Source organism: Solea solea, chromosome 19 (genome assembly GCF_958295425.1).
Source record: "Solea solea chromosome 19, fSolSol10.1, whole genome shotgun sequence".
NCBI lineage: Eukaryota > Metazoa > Chordata > Actinopteri > Pleuronectiformes > Soleidae > Solea > Solea solea.
Genome location: NC_081152.1, coordinates 2,920,362 through 2,941,504, shown reverse-complemented (window position 1 = coordinate 2,941,504; position 21,143 = coordinate 2,920,362). Strand labels below are relative to the sequence as shown.

The 21,143-nt window shown below is 40.7% G+C and overlaps 2 protein-coding genes across 2 annotated transcripts; one reads left to right on the top strand and one right to left on the bottom strand.

Moving 5' to 3' along the window:
• The first annotated feature begins 365 nt into the window (after positions 1–365).
• On the top strand, positions 366–8,264 carry LOC131446231 (serine/threonine-protein kinase Nek6-like). Its single transcript, XM_058617350.1, has 10 exons — positions 366–482; positions 3,612–3,712; positions 4,088–4,228; positions 4,310–4,372; positions 4,540–4,650; positions 4,848–4,956; positions 5,122–5,229; positions 5,431–5,525; positions 5,895–6,008; positions 6,239–8,264. The coding sequence occupies exons 2-10, from the start codon at positions 3,635–3,637 to the stop codon at positions 6,347–6,349; spliced, it is 930 nt and encodes a 309-aa protein (XP_058473333.1). The 5' UTR covers positions 366–482; positions 3,612–3,634; the 3' UTR covers positions 6,350–8,264.
• A 548-nt stretch (positions 8,265–8,812) lies between these two features.
• On the bottom strand, positions 8,813–19,335 carry lmnb1 (lamin B1). Its single transcript, XM_058617349.1, has 11 exons — positions 18,798–19,335; positions 16,201–16,357; positions 15,735–15,860; positions 15,279–15,449; positions 14,359–14,484; positions 13,442–13,662; positions 11,917–12,145; positions 11,679–11,783; positions 10,881–11,000; positions 10,351–10,464; positions 8,813–9,772 (listed from the first exon to the last, which is right to left on the bottom strand). The coding sequence occupies exons 1-11, from the start codon at positions 19,157–19,159 to the stop codon at positions 9,731–9,733; spliced, it is 1,773 nt and encodes a 590-aa protein (XP_058473332.1). The 5' UTR covers positions 19,160–19,335; the 3' UTR covers positions 8,813–9,730.
• Between the last annotated feature and the right edge of the window lie 1,808 nt (positions 19,336–21,143).

Here is a 21,143-nt window from a genome sequence, read left to right as displayed (position 1 = left end):
GAATTCAGACTTTAATTTCAGAATTCAGACTTTTTTCTCAGAATTCGGACTTTAATTTTAGAATTCAGACTTTTTTCTCAGAATTCGGACTTTAATTTTAGAATTCTGACTTTTTTTTCTCAGAATTCTGACTTTTTTTTCTCAGAATTCATTGAGTCCCACAGGCTGAATGCTGTGCTTTTTTTTTTTTTTTTTTTTGCTTTTTTTAATATGTCCCTAATACTCTTCCGTGCAAAATAGAGATATTTTTACTTGAGTAATATATTTCTCTCTCACCTGTGGCTGTTTCCTCTAAAGTCTGTGACAGCAGCGGAAGTGCGCGCACACACACACACACACACACACAGCGGTGGTGTGGTGGGGGAGGGGCGGGGCGAGCGTGCGTCTTGGACAGCGCAGTTGCAAAACAGCACGGATCAATGTGAGAGCTGGAGAGAGTTCACAACTGTCTGCTGAAGGACATTATAGACTCACTCTCTCAGGTAAGACACTCTTACCTGCTTAATGTCAACAACTGCGTTTAGAAAGTCTGTCTCTGTTGACACGTACTCGCATGTTTGTGTCGCATAAAGACGGCCCACGGAACCAGAACACGCTCCCGTGTTAGAATGTTGGGAACGCTACTTTAGCACAGCACAGCACAGTTAGCCACAGTTAGCCACAGTTAGCCCCTGTGCTGTGCGCGAACATATGGAAATGATATTTATCATCCGCAGCCTCGGACGGAAACGAGTCTGCGCTGATTCCTGCTGCAATCCGGTTTAAACATGTTTAAACAAACAGCGGAGTCTGTGTCAGGCCAGGAGAGAAAACCACAACAACTACTACTTTTTATTAACTAAGTCTTATAGTGTAACTAAAACGTAATGTCACTTCTCTAAATTACTTAATATTTTATTTACCCATGACCACTGCCAAGTTCGTCTAATATTGTTATTTATTAATCTCATTTTATATACTGTAGTTAGTGTGGTCTTTATTCGCTCTACGTGAATTATTCTCTTTAGGGTTTGAAATAGTAGTGAATATATTGTTTGTGGTGTAAAAACTGACCAACTTACAATTTACAGCCACACACAAACACACAAACACACACACACAGCATGTTGATATGCTGCAATAAGGCAGGAGTGTTGTATTTCTGTGTTGGTGTAGCAGTGAGGTTTCTGTGTGTTTATGTGTGGAAGTGAAAATTCCATTCACTTCATAGAGCCGTGGTTGGGTGGTTGCTGGTGGCTGTGAAGATGGCTGGGAATTCAAGATCAAATAACTGGCTAAAATTAGTCACGTGTCAGCTGTGACAGGGAGCCAGTGTCCTGTGTGTCTGGGAGTTTGGTCAGTGTCCACTCAGCAGGAAGCCATGACCTCAGACTGCAAGTCTTCACTGAGTAGAGCGTATGCTACTCTGTTGTGTCTCTGTTCGCAATCACAGCCTCCAGCAATACACGTGATCTCATTTCTAAATGTCAACGATTATTTTGCATTTTATTTAATGAGCTGCATCACAAATAAACAATCCTATTATCCCCTTCTCTCTCCACATATGAAGCACCTTTACATCATGTTATTCAGTGGAGGTGGAAGCCTGTCTGCAGCTACAGAATATAGGAGAAATAAATAAATAATAAAAAAAATAAATACAAAATGGATGGTGATGAAAACCCAAGTGGTGGTGACGAGAATCACCCAACCACTCGGACATGCTGCTGCTGCTGCTGCACTTTATTTTCTGATATACAAAACTAGCACATTTTCAAAAGAGAAAAAAGAGTGCACACTGGAACAAACAACAAAAAAACGTCCATGTTTTTAGGTCTGTCTCACTGACATTTCTATGCTTGACACACAACAATCCATTGTCTTCAGGAAGGCTGCTTCCTGTACGTCCTTGACTTGTTGTGGTTGCTCCTTATTGGCTGAGTGGTGAATGGCACAATTTTGGGCAGCCTTGCACCCTTGTTTTGGCTGGTGGCCGACCTGCACGACAAGCCCATCTGGGGCATATCGGGTATAAAGACAAAGAATTCATGTAGGAACCTTTTCCCTGGCCTCTGTCTGCACAAGTAGGCTTTGTAGCTTCATCTTGTGTTACCTTTCCCTGCTTATATTTTTACGAAGGAGTATTAGGGCCAGCCAAAAAAAAAAAAAAATCTGGCACAAGGGGAAATTAGAAGGAGTATTAGGGCCAGCCAAAAAAAAAAGTCAGGCAAAAACAAATCAAAAAAAATCTGGCACAAGAGAAAAAAAAACTGCAGAGGCTTGACCACATACCACAACAAAGCGACAAGCCTCCGACGGCTGTCTGAGAGAGAGAATTTCCGTATTATTATAGCTGATTCTGAAGTACCGCTGAATCGACGCGTCTGTAGAGGCAGCCATGGCCATCGACTATAGTACTTTGATATTTTCTAAATTAATTTATTTTTATGCCTGACTTTTTTTTTTCTTTTGCCGGATTATTATTATTATTAGTATTATTTTGCCTGCTTTTTCCCCTTGTGTCGGATTTTTTTTTTCTTTGGCTGTTTTTTTTTTTGGCTGTCCCTAATACTCCTTCATATACTTTGGCTGGTTTAATGTGCACACAGAGTGATTGAAAAACAGCACTGTTCCAAAAATGTACTTTTCTGGCACAATCATTGACCAAAATTGGACCACTGAATTATAAATATGAGCTTTTTGATTTCAGGAGGGTGTTTTTTTTTAATAGCTGGAGTGTGGAGGCTCTCCAAGTCTTAAACTGCAACAACAGCAGCCTGACAAACGTCTGGAGCAAAGATTGGTTTCTGTGGTGGAAGCTTGCTTTGTATTTTAATGGTTAGTAGATGTGGGTAGGTTTTTGGGTGAGTGCAAGTCCGTGCTTGTGCGCTACGAAAAATACTTAAATGTGACTCGTCAGAAATGTGGGGTTGTGGAAGAATAATGTTTGTAACGTTTCAGGACGGAGCGAGCTTCAACATGACTCAGCTCGTAGTTTACAGCAGCCACCTGTGGTCTTAACAAGTGATTAATAGTTCATTAGTTGGGAGTTAAAAGTCCCAGGAATCACAAGCGTCAACAAGTTTGTTTGTTGAGATGATGTGAAAGCTACAGATGTGTGTTTATTTATATGCATATCATGACTTCATTCACATTTCACACACGTGGCAGAAACAGAAATAAAGGTTAACATTTTATGACTATGGTCAGTGCTTTTTTCCCCTTTATCTTAGTCTCACTCTGCCACACCATAGTTAGGGGTGTCATGATTCTCCAAATCCTCCATTTGAGACTTAAATTGGATTTTAAAAATGGATTATTTTTCTTTTTTCATGCGTCACATCAGAATAAATGTTTTTACAATTTACACTCTCTGTTTTTGTATATTTGGTAGTAAACTAAATCAAACTAATTAAATCTGGGTTTTTGAGTAGTTTTTGCTCGGGTGTGTTAAAGGGATAGTTCAGTTTTTTGTTTTTTTTTCAAATGTGGCAGACATAAGAGGTACTGATTCATTATCCACACTGTCTAAATAATAATAACACGTGAGCCACATGCACAGCAGGTTTTTCAATTGTGTATGACTTAATGAGCTGAAATGACTGAGACTGTGAACTGTTGTCTCGTTACAGTGGTGGGTGGGTGTGATGCCACCATGGAAGGACACAACAACAACCAGCCCAACTTAGACAACCACAATAATCTCTATAAGATACCTGGTCAGGAAGATCAGGTAAGTCTAACCACAACTGGACATCCATTATATTTTCTTATTTACATACCATGTGTACATGTATACAAACCAACACTTGTGAAGCCCACTCAGGGGTGCTGTGGTTCAGTGAGTAGAGTGGCTTGTCCTCCACGTGGAGGGTCAGTGGTTCAATTCTGTGGCTCCTCTCATCTACATGCAGATGTGTTCCCTAGATAAAACTATTTATAATACTAGAGAGTGTATACATGACAGGTGACCCAAGGCAATCTGCCTATATTAAGTTTCAGGGGGATTTAAATGTATTTATTATTATTATAACTAAAATTATTACTATTATTTATATTGTAATGCGCAGTGTTGTTAAACCTTTTAATGTTTTTTTTTCTTGCACAGAAAAATCTGTCCAACTATAAGTACTGCTGCACTCTGGCAAACTTCCGCATTGAGAAGAAGATCGGCCGCGGTCAGTTCAGTGAGGTCTATAAAGCCACATACCTGCTGGAGGGACAACTGGTGGCACTCAAGAAAGTCCAGGTAGAAATCTCTGCAGTGTCTTTACTCACTTTCAACACTGACGTTCTACACTTTTAACTCTTTCTCTGTTTGTCACGGCAGATTTTTGAGATGATGGATGCCAAGGCTCGTCAGGACTGCGTCAAAGAGATCGATCTGCTCAAGGTAAAGTTGGGAGGGTTGCCAGTACGAGTCCCCCACCAGGTCAAGGGACAACCATTATTGCTCCACTGCCCACTGCTTTTAATTCTAGTTAGATTCATTATTTTTGTTGTTTTGGTTTTGTTTATGTTTCTAAATGCCCCCCCCCCCTCTCTGTTTGCCCTCTGCAGCAGCTGAATCACCCCAATGTAATCAAATACTTAGACTCCTTTATTGAAGACAATGAGCTCAACATTGTTCTGGAGTTGGCCGACGCCGGAGATCTGTCTCAGATGATAAAGGTGAGGATGGAATCACGGCCTCATCGCAGGTGAAACGCAGATCACACTGCTGGGAGCCTTGTTTTCAGGGAGAGAAAGACTTTGTGTCAGTGTTCTGACAGATTGGATTTTGTCTCCGTTTACACGTCATACAAACGTGTTGCATGTGAGATGAGATTATTTCTGTGGGTGAATTATTCCCTTATCCATCTGTGTAGTATTTTAAGAAGAAGAGGAGACTGATCCCAGAGAGGACTATATGGAAATATTTTGTCCAGCTTTGCAGCGCCGTGGAACACATGCATTCACGCAGAGTGATGCACCGAGGTAAACACACAGAGATATAATGTATCCAGCCTTCCTCTTACATCTACTGTGTATATATAGAGCTCATTACATGCCGCCAACATGGTTCAACACTGCATGTAGACCGTTTTGAAGCAAATTATAATTCTATAAATGTGTGTGTGTGTGTGTGTTTGTGTGGACCAGATATTAAACCAGCCAACGTGTTCATAACAGCAACAGGAGAGGTGAAGCTGGGTGACCTGGGGTTAGGTCGCTTCTTCAGCTCCAAAACCACCGCAGCTCATTCCTTAGGTAACGTACGCACGCACGCACACGTCCTTTTTCTCTACACAACATGCTGCGTTTGATCGTGTGACAGAAGTCTGGAACAATCCAAACATGAAAAATTAAAAACAGAAACTGAAAAAAAAAAATACCTCTGGTGTCTCGTGACTTGGTTTCTATGAGAGACGAGAAAAGAATTGTGAGATATACTTTGATCTCTTTTTCCAGTGGGCACGCCTTATTACATGTCACCAGAGAGGATTCATGAGAACGGATACAATTTTAAGTCGGATATCTGGTCCCTGGGCTGTCTTCTCTATGAGGTGAGTCATATACATGTGATCATTATTATTATCATCATCATTATCATGTTTTAGAATCCCACCACTCCGGTGATGACAATTCTGGCTAAAGGTCTGGAGAAAATGCGATATACAGACATAGTTCCTGGAACCGTACGTTACTCAAGGGCTCTATGGCGCCCCCCTAAGGTGAAAACAGGCAAAATTGAGAATTTAACATCCCCAAACTTGGTGGAAAGATGTTATAGACCAAGATGAAAAAAGGTCGGCCATAACCATGGCCTCAACTCAACCATCTCGGCCATTTGCACCCAACGTAAATGAGAAAAGTTGTCAAAAAGTTTTGCGGATTCAAAAGTGAGTTCAGGGGGAACCGCTTCTGTGTTTCAGATGGCAGCACTGCAGAGTCCGTTCTATGGAGACAAGATGAACCTGCTCTCCCTGTGCCAGAAGATTGAGCAGTGTGATTATCCCCCGCTCCCTCCTGATCATTACTCTGACAAGGTAAACATAAAAATGTACTCAATGATGATGATTTCACAGTCATGTTATTCTCTAACTGCGGGTAATAAATAATATTATTATTTTATCTTTAAATAATTCAATAATAAATCAAATATATTAACATTTAATACAATAATGAATCAGTCTATTCTGTGTGTAAGGGGATGGTCAAATGGTTTAAAGTAACCAACACTGTTACTTTAAACCTCCTCATTTCAACTCATCCACAGCTGCGGAACCTTGTGAGCATGTGCATCAGCCCTGACCCAGACCAGCGGCCAGACATCGTCTTTGTGCTGCAGATCTCCAAACAGATGCACATGTGGACGTCCAGCACCTGAGCGGCACGCCACCTCTGCTCCGAGTCTCCGAGCCTCAGCGCGAGAGTCTCGAAACCTGCTGGACGTCGGCCGCAGCTGCCCTGACACGGAAGTCTTCGCTTCATCTCGACTCGAGGAGACAAGTGGACCGAGATGCTTCAGTGTCCGTGTGAAGAGATGCATTCGTGACGTGGCACGAGTGGGAGGGAGAAGGTCGTCGCTCTTTTCTTTAGTTCAGGACATTTTTCGATCGAGGACTTCTTTGAAACCTTTTTTTTGGGGGGGGGGGTTGCATTCCAAAGTGGTGATGGATCCTGTGTGTCAAGTCAACTGTGCCATGGAGATGAATATTGTCAGTGTTTCTCATCTATCATTGTTCACTGTACCCATATTATTCATTTTTTATAATCAGACTGAATATATAACTAAGGGTTCTCATGGGGAAAGTATATATACGTGTGTGTGTGTGTGTGTGTGACATCAGTCTGAGAATGGTTTCTGACCCCAGTGTGATGGAGTTGATGTGACACATACTGTATATTTATATCCAGCAGAGGTTTTATATTGTTTTTAGGGTTGTAGAGCTGATGGAGCCCCTTTCTCTCACTCTCAGTCATGTTGACGTTTCTCTCGAGAGGATAAAGTGTTGCTCAGGCGTCCACAGGAGTCAGCTCTGAGATCAAAACTCCGGATAAATCCACAAAGTAATTCAAGAGGTAGATTTATTTCCAGGATCACCGTGTGTGCGTGTGTGTGTTTTAACCAAGTATTCACTTCAATAGTTTCAGTTTTCTGTGTCTAAAGCTTCATTTCACATCAGTTTGTCGCCCCCTGTGGGACTGGGGGAGTGGTGCGGACAGATGCTGATGCTGTGATGGACACAGTGTTAGAACAGAGCAGGAAGGAGCCAACAGAAAGAAGTGTGAATTTAAAAAGGGACAGTTTAGGTTTTTTTTTTTTAAGTGTAGTTATACGAGGTATATAATTAGTGCTGACTGCCAACAGGGGAAAAACAGGTTTTAGCCACTTTAGCCACAACAATAATATTATTAATAATAAACTGCACACAATCACATGCCATGGTGTAAACTTGCTTATTTTCTCCGTGGTATTTGATGTGGGAGAATGAGCCGATTTATGAAGTGACACACTGTTGAAACAGTGGGATGAACATAGACTGTCATAGGTTTTATTGTAAAGTGGCTAAAACCCTTTTCTTCCCTCCCTGTCCCTACTGGCAGTTTGTATGTGTCAGTATCTCATACGACCACATTCATGACCACAGTGACGACAGAATCTTCAGATGAAGACTCAGTCACAACAGCTGCTCCTCGCTTCCAGACGTGCGTTTCTCTCACTGTGAACTCATTCGTCATCGTCCTTTTATTAAGACTATTATTAACCTCTGATTTTACCCTCATTTGTTTACTCACCGTGTTGTTGACGTTGACTAAAATACCTGTGCTGACTTTGCGTAGCGTTACAGTGTTGACAGCGGAATATGGAAGGAAAACCAAGCTGTCCCGTTTGTTGTCGGAGACAATTTAGAAGTGACTCTTCATCGTCCACGTGAAGCTGAAGGAGCCGTGTGTCCTCTGATCATTGCAAATATGAAAACACAAGAAGAGGTTGTTTTTGGTATAGTGGGTTTTTTGTTAAGATGTTAAAATTGGAGTTGTTTTATATCATGTACAAGAGCAGGACGTTGAATTTATATATGCAAATAACAAACCGTCATTACTGTGAAGAAATGCAAACGAACCATGAATAAAAAACGAGATGCTGTGAAAGTAATTTGGATCAACGCTGAACCAGAATATTTTTGAAAACATATTTTCCAACTTACCACAACGAACGAATAACTGAACATTTCATTCATCTGGTAATAACATCCTGTATTCTCTGAAAATGAAATAAATGTATTACTTACACACAACTCTGGGAGGTTTTCTCTAGAACATTGTATGGTCTCAGTCATCCATCCATTTTCTACCACTTTATCCTCCATGTGAGGGTCACAGGGGGTGCTGTGCAACTACAGGGCTCCTACAGCTTAACGCAAGTTAAATGAAAGACTTTAAATGCCACTTGGAGTGACCAATTTTACAACAAAGACAAAACACATTAGTTACGGACAAATTTGCCCAAATGTTTCAACATAAAACATGAAAACCGTGAGTTACTGCAAGAGGCATTTGATAAATAACTTAAAAAAATCTTACCAATTCTTTTGAGATTTTCACTTACAAAAAATAATCCAAAAACTCTACTACGTACGTGTTAAATCCTACTTTCAAACATCTTGAAAATGTTAAGACATTTTAATACTAATTAAAGCCTCCTTTTTAGATTTAAAGATGTTTAAGGATCTGCGGGAACCCTGAAATAAAATTGATTTGATTAAATGAATCCACAGCAACAAATATATTATTTTGCAAATAAACTCCTCAAACCTCACCACAAAAGACGTAAAACGCATGAAAGTACATGAAAACACATTTATTATACGGCATGCATACGAACGTAACAAGTACTTCAAAACATTGTCAAATATCAAAAGTTCCTAAAACGAGTAACATTTGTTAGGAGGTTCAGAGCTTATTCAGAGCGAGTAAAGAGGAACTCGCGTTGACTTGTGCAGCCCTGTGTGAAGAACACACATCAACGTCCGTCACGTTATGTGTGTCTGTACATATAAAAGCAGTACACGCTTCACCTGTCCTGTAACTTCCTAATGAATACAATCATGTCAAATCATGACATTTCCATCACTGAACAGAGACTAAAAAAAACAAAATACACCACTGAACACAACCTTTCATGTTATATGATAATAATCACTGTTGTCCACTCAAGGCTCAGACTGATGGAGGAAAATCTCCCGTTTCTACAGAGTGAGTTTGTCTTTCCAATAATAATAATTATTATTATTTTCTCCTAAAGTCTCCTAATGACACTGTGGATTCATAGCAAACAAACCAGCCCACTACTGACACCCTGTGGCTCTTTTATGTCATTTAAAATTAAAGCGTCAACAATAAAAGCTAAACTAGCTAAAATGACAAAATTAAAATCTATTTTAAAAAAGGAGTCTTTTTTTTTTAATAAATACATGTTCTGTTGAAAAAAAGAAAAGAAAACAGGAGTGTTCTACAAATACAAATTGTGTTCCTTTTGGTTCTTTGTATAGATTTATATATAGAAAAAAAATACATTGACCAAAAAGCAGTTGTATATTATTAGAAACCTAAAAGAACAATCCAAACAACTTTGTTAAAATGCACTACAAAAGATAGAAAAATAGTTCTAGTATTAGTAGTATTACTGTTGGCAGCAGACTGGCTGGGCTCAGAGGAGGAGGGTCGGTGTCGGTGAGCTGGAATCACATGATCACATGTGGAATCACATGATGGAGCAGCCTCTCTTGGCCGCGCGAGGATCTCCCTACAAAAGAAATAATCATTCTCATCAGCCATTCGGAATTAACTTTTCTTTTTTTTTAACGTGAGCCGACATTTTTAGGGGGCCAGGGGTAAGCGTCACCTGTCGCTGTGCAGACAGACGCAGATATGTGCGTCTATACGTCAGGCTTTTCAAAATAAAAGCAACACAGTTGTATTGCATGCGCAGCATAAATACTTGTTCATCTGTGTTTATGACTGACATACCGCGGGCCGGACAGGGATGCCCAAAGGGCCACATGTGGCCCGCGGGCCGTAAAATGCCCACGTCTGCTCTATAATGTTAAGGTTTCTGCCTTGAGATAATGTCTGCTGTGATTGGGCACTATACAAATAAAATTGAATTGCATTGTGATGCTTAATTGTCTTGTTGTGGGGAGATTGAAGGTCGTCTCTGCTGCCCCCTACTGCCTGTTAACGGAAGCAAGCGAGATGCCACCAAGCTCCTTCAGGTCTGTTTCCCCAGTGAACTACAGCAGCAGCGTGAGCAGAACGTCGCTCCTCTCTGCTTTTGAGGTTCCCTTTATGTCTCCGTCTCCCTGTGATGCTGTGTTGTCTCACCTGTTGGTGATAGAGGTCCTCCTCAATGGACTCCACACCATTATCTTCCTCCTCTTCACCCTCTTCTTCTTCTTCGAGTGATGTCTTATATGTTGTGGTTCTCTTTGCCACCTCCTGCAACACACACACACACACACAGACAAACTTGTTCGATCATCGAATCATGAGGGGTCATTTATTTTGAAATGCCACACAGGAGCCTGCTTTTTCTCATTGTCATTTTAGGACATTGTGAATAACAATGGGACTTTTAAAAAAAAAAACATATATATATTGCTTATTAAAATTGAATCCTATTTGTGATACAAACATGTTTTTGTTTTGGACCAAAATATTGATTACAGGGTGTTTCAGAGACATTCGTTTTATGATTATTACAACAACATCCTTTATAGGATACTTTATTTATATTTCTATACAGTTCTACACAGATCTCATTTGAGGTGCTGGTATGCAAAAGCTGACAAAGTGACAGAATCACAGACTTCCACTGTGGTTAGACATGGCGATGTTTGTGGACATGGTCTCACCTCTCCCTGAGGGTTGATCAGAACCACATGGACGTCATCTCCTGAAGCCCACGAGGACAGGTTCTTCCACACGAGGTCTGCGGGAGGTTTAGAGCTCACGCCAGCATCAGACGCCCACACCTGCACATGAACAAATACTTGAAGCCACCAGAAAAAAAAAACACTGGCTCTGTATGTGTCCACACTTGCTTGCAATATGAGCAACAGAAGCCCAGGTATTTTGTCCCTGGTTGAGTGAATGGGGTGAAGTCTGCCATCTTTGATTGCCTCGTTTCAGTTGTTTTGACCGACGACTAGAGATGCACCAAAAATTCGGTGGCCAAAAAAGGCACAGAGGTGTCTGGTGTATTTAGTGACAGCAGTGCTGATCACGAGCTGCATCACAACCCCTGCAACTGTATCTCAGCACAGTGACTGTGTCAAATGGAGTCTGTGCTCCAGTCACGGAGGAAGTACTGAACAAATATGTTTAATTAACTGATTATAATGATTCAGTTACACTGAAAACAACTGCTTTACAGGTCACTAGTTTGTGTGTATGTGAAACAAAGTCACGGCAGTTTCATGCAACCGTGCAGTGATGACTCCGCCCACGTTGAGGAGGTACTATATTGTAATGGAAACACAACCAAACCATGTAGGAGCGAGCCAAGCTGACACCATGTAGTGGAGACACAGCAAAACACTCAGTGATATTACACGTTTTCTGCTATAAATGTTTGTCATTTTCTTTTGAAATTCCTAAACTCCTGAGGACGTGCAGCTAAAGACGATTACAAAAGTAAGACAATATCTCACCGTGACCTTCTGACCAGCCTTCAGAACGTATTTGGGAGTGAACTTGTAGGTGACTGTAGCATTTCCACTCGTCTTGGTCATCTCATAACCCACCATGGCCTGATCCTGAACAGACACAACCGTCGACACAGTTGAGATGCAGGTGGAATATTTATCTCAACTTAAAAACAAAAAAACACATACATTCATTTTGTCCAACATCCATAATATACAAAAGAACATCACAACAGGATCTCACCTGATCTCCGCTGTTGTGGAGGCAAATGAACTTGCCATCCGTATCAATCTCGTCGACGCAGATGGGTCCCGTCGCTGAGGCGGAGTGAGCGATGGACACCGAGCTGCTGGCTTCCTGTTCTTCCACGTCAACGCGCTTCCTCTTTCCGTGAGTGGTGTGGACACTGCGGCTGCTGGATGAGGCTCTGGACACGGTGACGCGAGATGAAGGACTGGGAGACAGCTTCAGCCTGCACGAGGAAACACACAAACAGCACATTGTTTTCCTGAACATCTACATTTTCTGAAAGGAGAAAGTACTTGGATTATTATGGGATGATGTGGTATGGGGATTGCGTGGGTTACTGTTGCACTGCACAGTTTAGAGGCAGAGAGTCGACAGACAGAAGTGGGGATTTCCACACCGCAGCTTTATTCTACAGTATTCACATCGACCATACAAAGCCAGGTCTCTGCGGCACTATGGTTACTAATCATACATGAGCAGTAACACGTAGACAGTACAACCAGCAACAACTCGTTACCAAGAGTTCCTTCTTGGGAGCTGGAGGTGCCACCACCTTGTGGCACTATTCAGTATTGCAGTAACAACCCATTTAGACTGACTGTTAACCTGTTCCATTTCTTTTAACAGACATGTTACATGACTGAAAAGTTGGTTGTATTTCTATTTTAGAATTTTATGTTAAAGAAAAGATAGAAAATAAATCTGTATGCCGTAAAGTAGTTTGAAATAAATTAAATCGGAATCGGCAGGTCAAACTTCATCAATAATCGGCCCAAAAAATGGCAATCGGTGCATCCCTACTTTTGAGAGAAATTGACATTCAACTGCATTTTTGTCTCTTAGAATAAAACACTTACAAAGAAATTATGTTTGTAAAGTAAAATAAATACTGGATGTAATTCACCAATAAATAAGAAATTACATTATACAGTCAGTGACCATTGAAAGGTACGTCTGTGCAATCTAATAGAGCAACACATTTAAGATGAGACCAAGAATATTTCTTGGTTTAGGTTGCAGCAGTTTTGAAGTCTGTACATGGCATATGCAGGTTTCTCTCACACGTCGTTCACGTGCCACCTCTCTGCAAGTTCCTGTGCCAACTTTGCGGCACGTCGCAGGTGTGGCACAGTTTAGGGGACTGGATCGGATGGGAGTAGGGTTTATTCATTGCTTCGATTTCCGATCCAGGCATTTAAGCTGGTATCGGGTCAATACTGATCCCGAGTATCGGATCGGTGCCTCCCTGGTATGACTAACCTTAAAATTATGGCACTGGAGAATGTGGGTTCGACTTTATGAAGAAGTTAGGCAACAAGTCAGTCTGGTGGACGGATAGCAATGCTGAAAATACAACAACTCTAAAGACTTTTGAACAGTTATGTATATCAACACACTAATTAGCACAATTTGAAAGCCGAGTGATTTGTAGGAAGGAAGGAATATTCCTGTGGAGGGATGTGCTGTGTTTATTGTGTGCAAAAGTAACCATTGATGACACATTTTCCAGACTTCTCACCTTTCTTCTTCTCCTTCCAGAAGCTTGCGGTAGGCATTGATCTCCATGTCCAAAGCCAGCTTAACATCAAGCAGCTGTTCATACTCATTGAGCTGGAGCTGCATCTTGTTTTGCATCTCTGCCAACTCATGATCTTTGTCCCCCAGCAGTTTGCGGGATTTGTCTTTCTCCTGAGCCAACGCTGCCTCCAGATCCATGATGCGATCACGCCAACCATGAGACTGAACATAGACATGGAAGTCACAGAGTGAGACGGCAATAACACACTTGGGGACGTTCTTTGATACAGTCATGGCAGAGATGACAATGAAGCAGGTGTCAGGCTAGTCAACAGTCTTTCCACTGTCTTTTTTTATGTGTAAATTATCAGTTACCTTTCAAAACTGTGGAGCAAATTTTGGCAGAAGAGGAATAAAAATGCTGGCTCTCACTTTTTTTTTTTTTACTATGAGGATGTATTGTGAGGTGGATACTTTTATCAACAGAGGGTTTGCCCCCGAGATGCAGAAGTGAGTCTTTTCACACCTAGTTTTTTGTACTTTGGCCACGTTTGTAAAATCACTCACATTTGGCTGATTAGTTCATAGCACAACCCACCCTAACCCTTTCATTATAGTCATAACTACTTCTAATTTTGCACATAATAACTCTGATAAGTAAAAAGTTATTTGAATAAAGCTCATTATCATCATTATCATCATCATCATTAGTATTATTATTATTGTTATTATTATTATTATTATTATTATTATTATTAAACTGGGATTGAGATAGTAATCTTCATGTTCCTGTTTGCTGATAATCTTAGTTCACTTTTGAACATTTTAAACTGAAATACCTCTTTATTACCTCTGAAGACACTGATTTAATTGGAATGAATTCAAAGAGAACACCTTGAGTAAGATTACTGGCCTAACCTCTTTCTGTAATCCTGCCAGCTGTGCACTGAGGCTCTCCATCCTCAGAGACGACTCTCGCAGATCCTCTCGAGCGGTGTTTGCTGATGCTCCGTTCATCTCGGACAACTGACGCAGGTCCTCAAGCTGCAGAAAGAGACACAGATGTTTACAGAGGCAGCCTCTTTCTCATCACACTCTATAAAAAGGAACTGAGCAGCATCAGTCACTTCCTGACACACAGGAAGTTAGTAAAGTGTTGCTTTACTTACTGGTGTTTCGTAGCTTCACTACATAAGTAAATAAATAGAATGACAGAACCATTGCTTTCTATGGTTTCAGTGCAACAACAAAGTCATGTTGTTCTTGTGACATTTCCAAAATGAATCTGTGTCTTAACGTTTTTTCCATGTTCTGAAGTGTCCAACAAACAATCCTAATGGAAACTGTACAGACAGTGTGTAAGGGTAAATAGTTTGTACTAAAGCTGCTTTACACTACAGTTTGCACTCACATAGAGCTGAAACTATTTATCTGTTATTAATCGACAACTATATTGATAATCAATTTTAAGCTTTTTTCATGATTAAAACAAGGTTTCCGATTGTTTAAGCTTCTTAAATGTGAGTATTTTCTTCATTTCTTTGCTCTGGTTAACAAAGAAATCATTAAAAGTTAATAAGTTTGGTTTGTGGACAAAACAAGACATTTTAGAACATCATCATTTCCAGGTTTGACGAAACACCAATCAACATATTTTAAGGATATTTTATGGACCAAACCAATAATTGAGAAAATAACTGACAGATTAATCGATTATGAAAATAATCGTCAGTTGCAGCTCTGCACTCACATAAACATAATTGTATACCCATTCACACACCAGAGCAACGTGGGGTAAAGAGTCTTGTCCAAGGACTGGCAGAGCCGGGAACTCGTACCTTGGTCACATAGGTCCTTTCCATGTTGTCCTTGAAGATCTCGATCTGCTCCTCATTCTGAGCCCTCATGTCAGTCAGAGCCTGAGTCAGTTTATATTCGTACTCCTCTTTCCGTCCAGAGTCCACCTCCACCAGACGCGTCTCGTAGCGCTGGCGGGACTCCTTCACTTCCTGAAGCACAGCACACAGTCAGCAGGGTTGGATTTTTGTTTAGTGCGTTTAAAAATTGTGCTCAATTGAAAACTCTATCATGCTGCTTTAAACACACAGTATGTCAATATCTCGAGACAGGACGCAAGAAATGTCAATGCGCAGACATGATCCATGAGTGAAGAATACAAAAGACAACATACTGGCTAAATAAACTAGTACTGATGTTTCATAGGAGGGTAAGTCATGGCAACAATAGATAAAGTGGATGACATCATCAAAGGCCACAATAAACAGAACTCTCACCTCCTCATGCATGCTCTTACGGAAGTTCTGGTCCTCTGTCAGACTCTGGCAGCGGTTTTCCAAGTCCACGCGCATGAGCATCTCGTCCGCAAGGTGCTTCTTAGCCTGAGCAAGACCTGTATCCAGCTAAAAACATACACGCACACACACACACAAAACAGAAGTACTTTAAATACAAGAGCAAATGGAAGAAAGGGGTTTGCCCAACTTAAATTGAACTTCTGCGAGTCTGCAGTTTTTACCGTCTTTCTCTTTAAATTGTTCGTAGCTGTTGAGTCTCATTTTTATGAGGAACCAAAGACAATGTAACATACATTACGTCCAAAGTAGCATTTAGAAACAAATCCATAACATAACTTACAATACTAATTGTTTTTTTAAGTACAAGACTCACTCATAAAAGCTCACAACAAGTAAAATGAAAAGGAAAACCTTGACTGGTATCTATATTGACATAGCGTTGTACCTCCTGTAGCTCTTCTTGTAGTTCGGCCAGTGAGGCCTCCAGACTCCTCTTCTCAGACAGAGCGGTAGTCAGCATAGCATCTTTGGAGTTGAGCTCAGCCTCCAAGTCCTTCAACCTTGCCTGGGCTCCTGCTGCCTCCGAGTCCCTTTTATTATAGCTGAAGGAGGAGGAGAACAACACCTGGTAAGTGTACGATGACGGCCTTTTCCGTAAGCTGGCCATCCAACATTTTTAATAAAGCAATGAATGCAAGGCAGACATATCAACAATTACTATCCAACTCTTTGGAAAATATGGAACTACTTAGGGCTGCACGATGTATCGTTTGAGCATTGTGCAATGTGAGTATGTGCGATAATCATATCGCAGGTCTATTTTTCATCATCTCTGAACCGGCTACTTGCTCTATTCGTGCAGCCCTAGAGCTACTTTATTTATTAATATACAAATTCAATGTATGGTAGTGTTGTTTCTGTGGAGGCCAGCCAGGAAACACTGAGATAACAAAGAGATCACCCATCCGGACAACTATAGAGGAGAACCATGCATTTCATTTTCAAAAACACTGAACATTTGTTTCCTGTCCCTAAGCCTGGCTGAACTAAGTCAACATGGAAGTCTTTCAGCGAGTAAAGAGTACAACATGAGTAAAGAGGCCAGTTATTTACTCATGGTGTGCCTCAGAGTTATGAAGGGCGTGGAATTGCGACTAAAGTGGACAAAGTATGAGTGGAATGTATGGTATGTCTACTTCTCTCACATAACTGAGAAAAACATAAGCAGGGAGTGAAAACCATGGAGCATTCTCAGGGACCGTCAAAAACACAACACAAGTGATCATACAGCTACATCTGCATATTACACATCATTTCACAGCAGTTTAGTCAATAAATAATAAAGATTTGCCAACAGAAACAAGCACACTAAGAATATCAATTGATGATCAAAATATTTAGTAATTTAGTGATTTAGTGTAATATCAACCGATATAACGGCCCAATATAACATTAGATCAGACTAAAGCTGAAACAATTAATCAACAACTGTTTTGATAATCGATTAATTGGTTTGAAGCTTTTTTCCTGATTAAAACAACATTTCCAATTGTTTAAGCTTCTTAAATGTGAGTATTTTCTTCATTTCTTTGCTCTGGATAACAAAGAAATCATTTTGATCATTTGATCAAAGTTAATCATTTTGGTTTGTGGACAAAACAAGACATTTGAGAACATCATCATTTCCTTATGGACCAAACGATTAATCGAGAAACTAATCAACAGACTAATCGATTATGAAAATAATCGTTAGTTGCAGCTCTAAATCAGACTAGATCTGGTGATGCCCAAAGACACACACACAATTACTGTCACACCAAAATAATCCGTCCAGAAAAATCTCAACAACACTAATGCCGTTTTTAAATAATGCGAGAATCATGTTTCGTGCATTTACAGCAGCGCTTGATGTTGCCTGAACTCCAGGGTAAAAGTCTGAAGCAGCTGTTAACTCTTGCACAGTGCTTCTGTCTCTGACAGTAAACAAAACCTGGACAGCTGCTTTTTTACAAGATTACACTGCAGTGCAGTTAGTGCACAACACACCTGCCACAGTAGAAATCCATGCTACTATCCATTCCTTCCATGTGTGTATTCTCATGTGAGTGTCACTCTCATTTCAACAAGATACTAACTGCACCCCATGTGACCCTTTAACCAACTTTAAATGCAATGTCCAAATTGAGTGTTTCTCCATATTAGTGTCGTTCACTACAGAAAAGTAAAACACTACTTTTCTTAACACTGGGAAGGCAACACTTTATATTAACTACTTAAAATAAGAGACATACAACCTAATGCATAAAACTGGAATTAAGCTAATAAGCCATTTTTGTATGTTATTATGTTATTAACAGCTCTTCTGTTCTGCATTAAGTCTGCAATGATGAATTACTAAATGAGCTGCTAACTATATGAAAATTGATCAGTGCATGTTTCTAAATATGTTCCAATTTCTTGGATTAAATAATTTTCTATTTATTATATATTACACATGATTTATGATTTATGGACTCTTGAGATTTGGGAAACAGATGGTAATTTTTTTGTATGTATATGTATGTGTGTGTGTGTATATAAAATAATATGTTATTCATAAAATGGATTAGAATCACCACACTTTTGCTGAGGCGCATCCATACTCCTCACATTGTTCATTCATGTAGGTTAACAGCTGGCATCAACAGCTGCTGCTGTCAACCTCTCTATGCACAAATGGCAACACACTCAGAAGTGTAGAACCTGGAATTCTGCTTTGAAACGTTGGTTCCATGTTTCTCTTAAAAGCATCACAGGCATTTTCAACTCTGCTCTGGAATGTTTACACCGTGAGGGCATCATGTGTAATAATGTGATAATATGAATGGCTAAACAAAGGTGCACCAAAAGGTCGAGTTTGAGTTTCGCTCTCACCAGAGAAGAAACCAAATTCCCCCGATTCTATGAATCATAGTATGTAACAACGGCTCGAGGCAAATGATGGCTTTAAGATAAAAGTCAGAAGTCCCAGCCCAGAGATCGATGAAAGAGTTAGACGCTTACTTCTGCTGAAGCAGGTCATGGTCGGTCTTGGTCTTTCCCAGCTCGATTTGGAGCCTGGCCCGCTCCTTGGAGCAGTCATCTAAAGACGTTCTGGTGTCAGCTAGCTCCGTCTCATACAGGGCTTTGAGACCGCTCAGCTCCCTGCTCCGCACCTCTTCCCTTTGGCTGATTTGCAGGTGGAGGACGTCGTTTTCGGACTCCAAACTGCGGACTGTGTCGATGTAAACAGCCAGGCGGTCGTTGAGGTGCCGGAGCTGCTGTTTCTCCTGCAGCCTGGTGATCCTGGTGGGACTGAGCAGTGTGTCGCTCCCGCTGCTGCACGTGCTCCTCTGGCCGGTCGGAGTTTCAGCCACAGTCGCCATTGTAGTGGGAAGCTAAATAACCCGAGAGAAAAACACTAACCACACTTAACTAAACCACTAAAATGCTAAAGTTAGTACAGCAGCTTAGAATGTAGCGGTCAACAACAAAGGGTGTTCCCGAAAACTACCCTGTTTTGCTTTCTTTTCTCTACCGAATGAAAGAGGGGGTTTGGCTTCCTAATATGGCGGCTCATTGAAATTTATTCTGGCCAATAGCGTGTCCTCGACGCATTGCGTCTTTCAATCTTCACGTTTGGATTCGCTTGTGGGCATGACCGGCATCTGCCGAATGGCTCCAGAGCAGGTGGAGACTGTCTCCGCCGTTTAACCCGTGTGTGACAAAAAAGAGGGCAACGGTGATAAAAACAAGCGCTTCCTAACTTCCGGGAAGCGTGAGCACCGATCGTCATTTTTGCCCACATCACACCCCTGTGTGTGTGTGTGTGTGTGTGTGTGCGCGCGCGCGCGCGCGCAATAATTAATTGATAAATAATACTACTAGTAGTACTAAATTAAACACCAACATTTGTTAATGATTGTTATTATGGTTCATCGATGACAATTCATTAACTATCTTTGCGTGTGGCCGAAACGAAATATTTGATGATGTTGTCATTTTAAGGTTTGAGAGACACTGAAAAACATTTTTCACCATTGTCAGATCTCTCTGTTTTTAAACAAAGCAACTCATAGATTAATAGAGAAAATAAAGAGATTCATTGATTAAGGAACGTAATCATTAGCTGCACCCCTAAAGCATGACATTTTAGATGATTTAATTTATGCAGTTATCGTTCATCTATTTGTGACATTTTCAGTTTAATTAAAAAACATTGAACAAGATGTGTTTAAATTCAGTAATACATGAAATTCTGAGGCAGTTGCTGGTCTTTGAAATAGGGGAAGCTCATTTCAGGCCATTATTTATACATAAATGCTTACATAAGTTCTGCAAACAAACAACTATAGAACACGATAATTATGTAAAACTGAAATGCTGTAATAGTTTAATAATGTTTTTATTTACAGTGAACTAAAGTCAATATTAGACTCCTTAGTGGCAGAATTCAATCATTAAAAGGTTGTTTAAGGTAATTATTGGTTGACTTTTAATTCTCATCAATATTTAATCATAAAGTTATTTTAATCAATTGGAGTCAGATTTAATCAATAACTGCTTTACTTTGAAAAACCTCATCTTAATTCTGGAAAGAGAGTATAAGCATTGAGGAGCTATTAACAAGCATCTCTAAGTATTTCCTCCCCATCACCAGCAGGGGGTGCTGCTGCACTATGTCCACTGCAGGAAGCAGACATCTTCAGCTCTCAGCTCATCCTCTGTGGCTATGACTGTATCTTGTAGAGCTTCTATCTTTCTGCTGAGAGCCCCCATCTTCTCCTTCATCATCTGACTCTTCTGCTCCTCCTCCTCCTCCACCGTCTCCTCCTCCCTCAGTGCAGCCATCCTGTTCTCCTCTTCCAGAAACTGATGAAGCTTCTTAAACTGCTCCTTCATCCGAGACTCTGTGCGTCGGGCCTGGACTTGAGTGTGTGTTCTGCTGTTTGATCAAACTTTACCTGAACTTGTATTTTGCAGCTTTATCGATGGCGTGGTGGCTGTGTTTTCTAAATCTCTGCAGATGTCTGTGTGACAGTAATGGTCCATATGTGTCATGTTTAAATTTTAATAACCAAATGAAGGTTATTAGCATGCAGTGTTGCCAACTCCTCAGTAAAGAAAGTAGCTAATGGCTGTCCTACAAGTCATTAGAGGTCTCCAAATGACATGATTGGCATTGATTAGTGCCTGTTCTTGAGTTTGTGTTGTTGAGTGTTTTACAAGCCTCCTACATCTCGGACACTGCATTGGTGGCAGCTGTATTTGGAGTGTGTCCTCGCTTTGGAACCGACGTTTCTTTTGGGACAGTTATGTTTGGCACATGGATCAGACAGTTTGAGGCTGCTACCGTGTATATTTCTGCAG

Excerpts from the sequence above, each read along its gene's own strand:
- LOC131446231 (XM_058617350.1), top strand. The coding sequence starts at position 3,635 with ATGGAAGGACACAACAACAACCAGCCCAACTTAGACAACCACAATAAT. Across the intron at positions 3,713-4,087 it reads TACCTGGTCAGGAAGATCAG|AAAAATCTGTCCAACTATAA; the intron begins GTAAGTCTAACC and ends TTTCTTGCACAG. Across the intron at positions 5,526-5,894 it reads TGGGCTGTCTTCTCTATGAG|ATGGCAGCACTGCAGAGTCC; the intron begins GTGAGTCATATA and ends TCTGTGTTTCAG.
- lmnb1 (XM_058617349.1), bottom strand. The coding sequence starts at position 19,159 with ATGGCGACTGTGGCTGAAACTCCGACCGGCCAGAGGAGCACGTGCAGC. Across the intron at positions 15,450-15,734 it reads GTAAGAGCATGCATGAGGAG|GAAGTGAAGGAGTCCCGCCA; the intron begins GTGAGAGTTCTG and ends GCTGTGCTTCAG. Across the intron at positions 10,465-10,880 it reads TGATCAACCCTCAGGGAGAG|GAGGTGGCAAAGAGAACCAC; the intron begins GTGAGACCATGT and ends TGTGTGTTGCAG.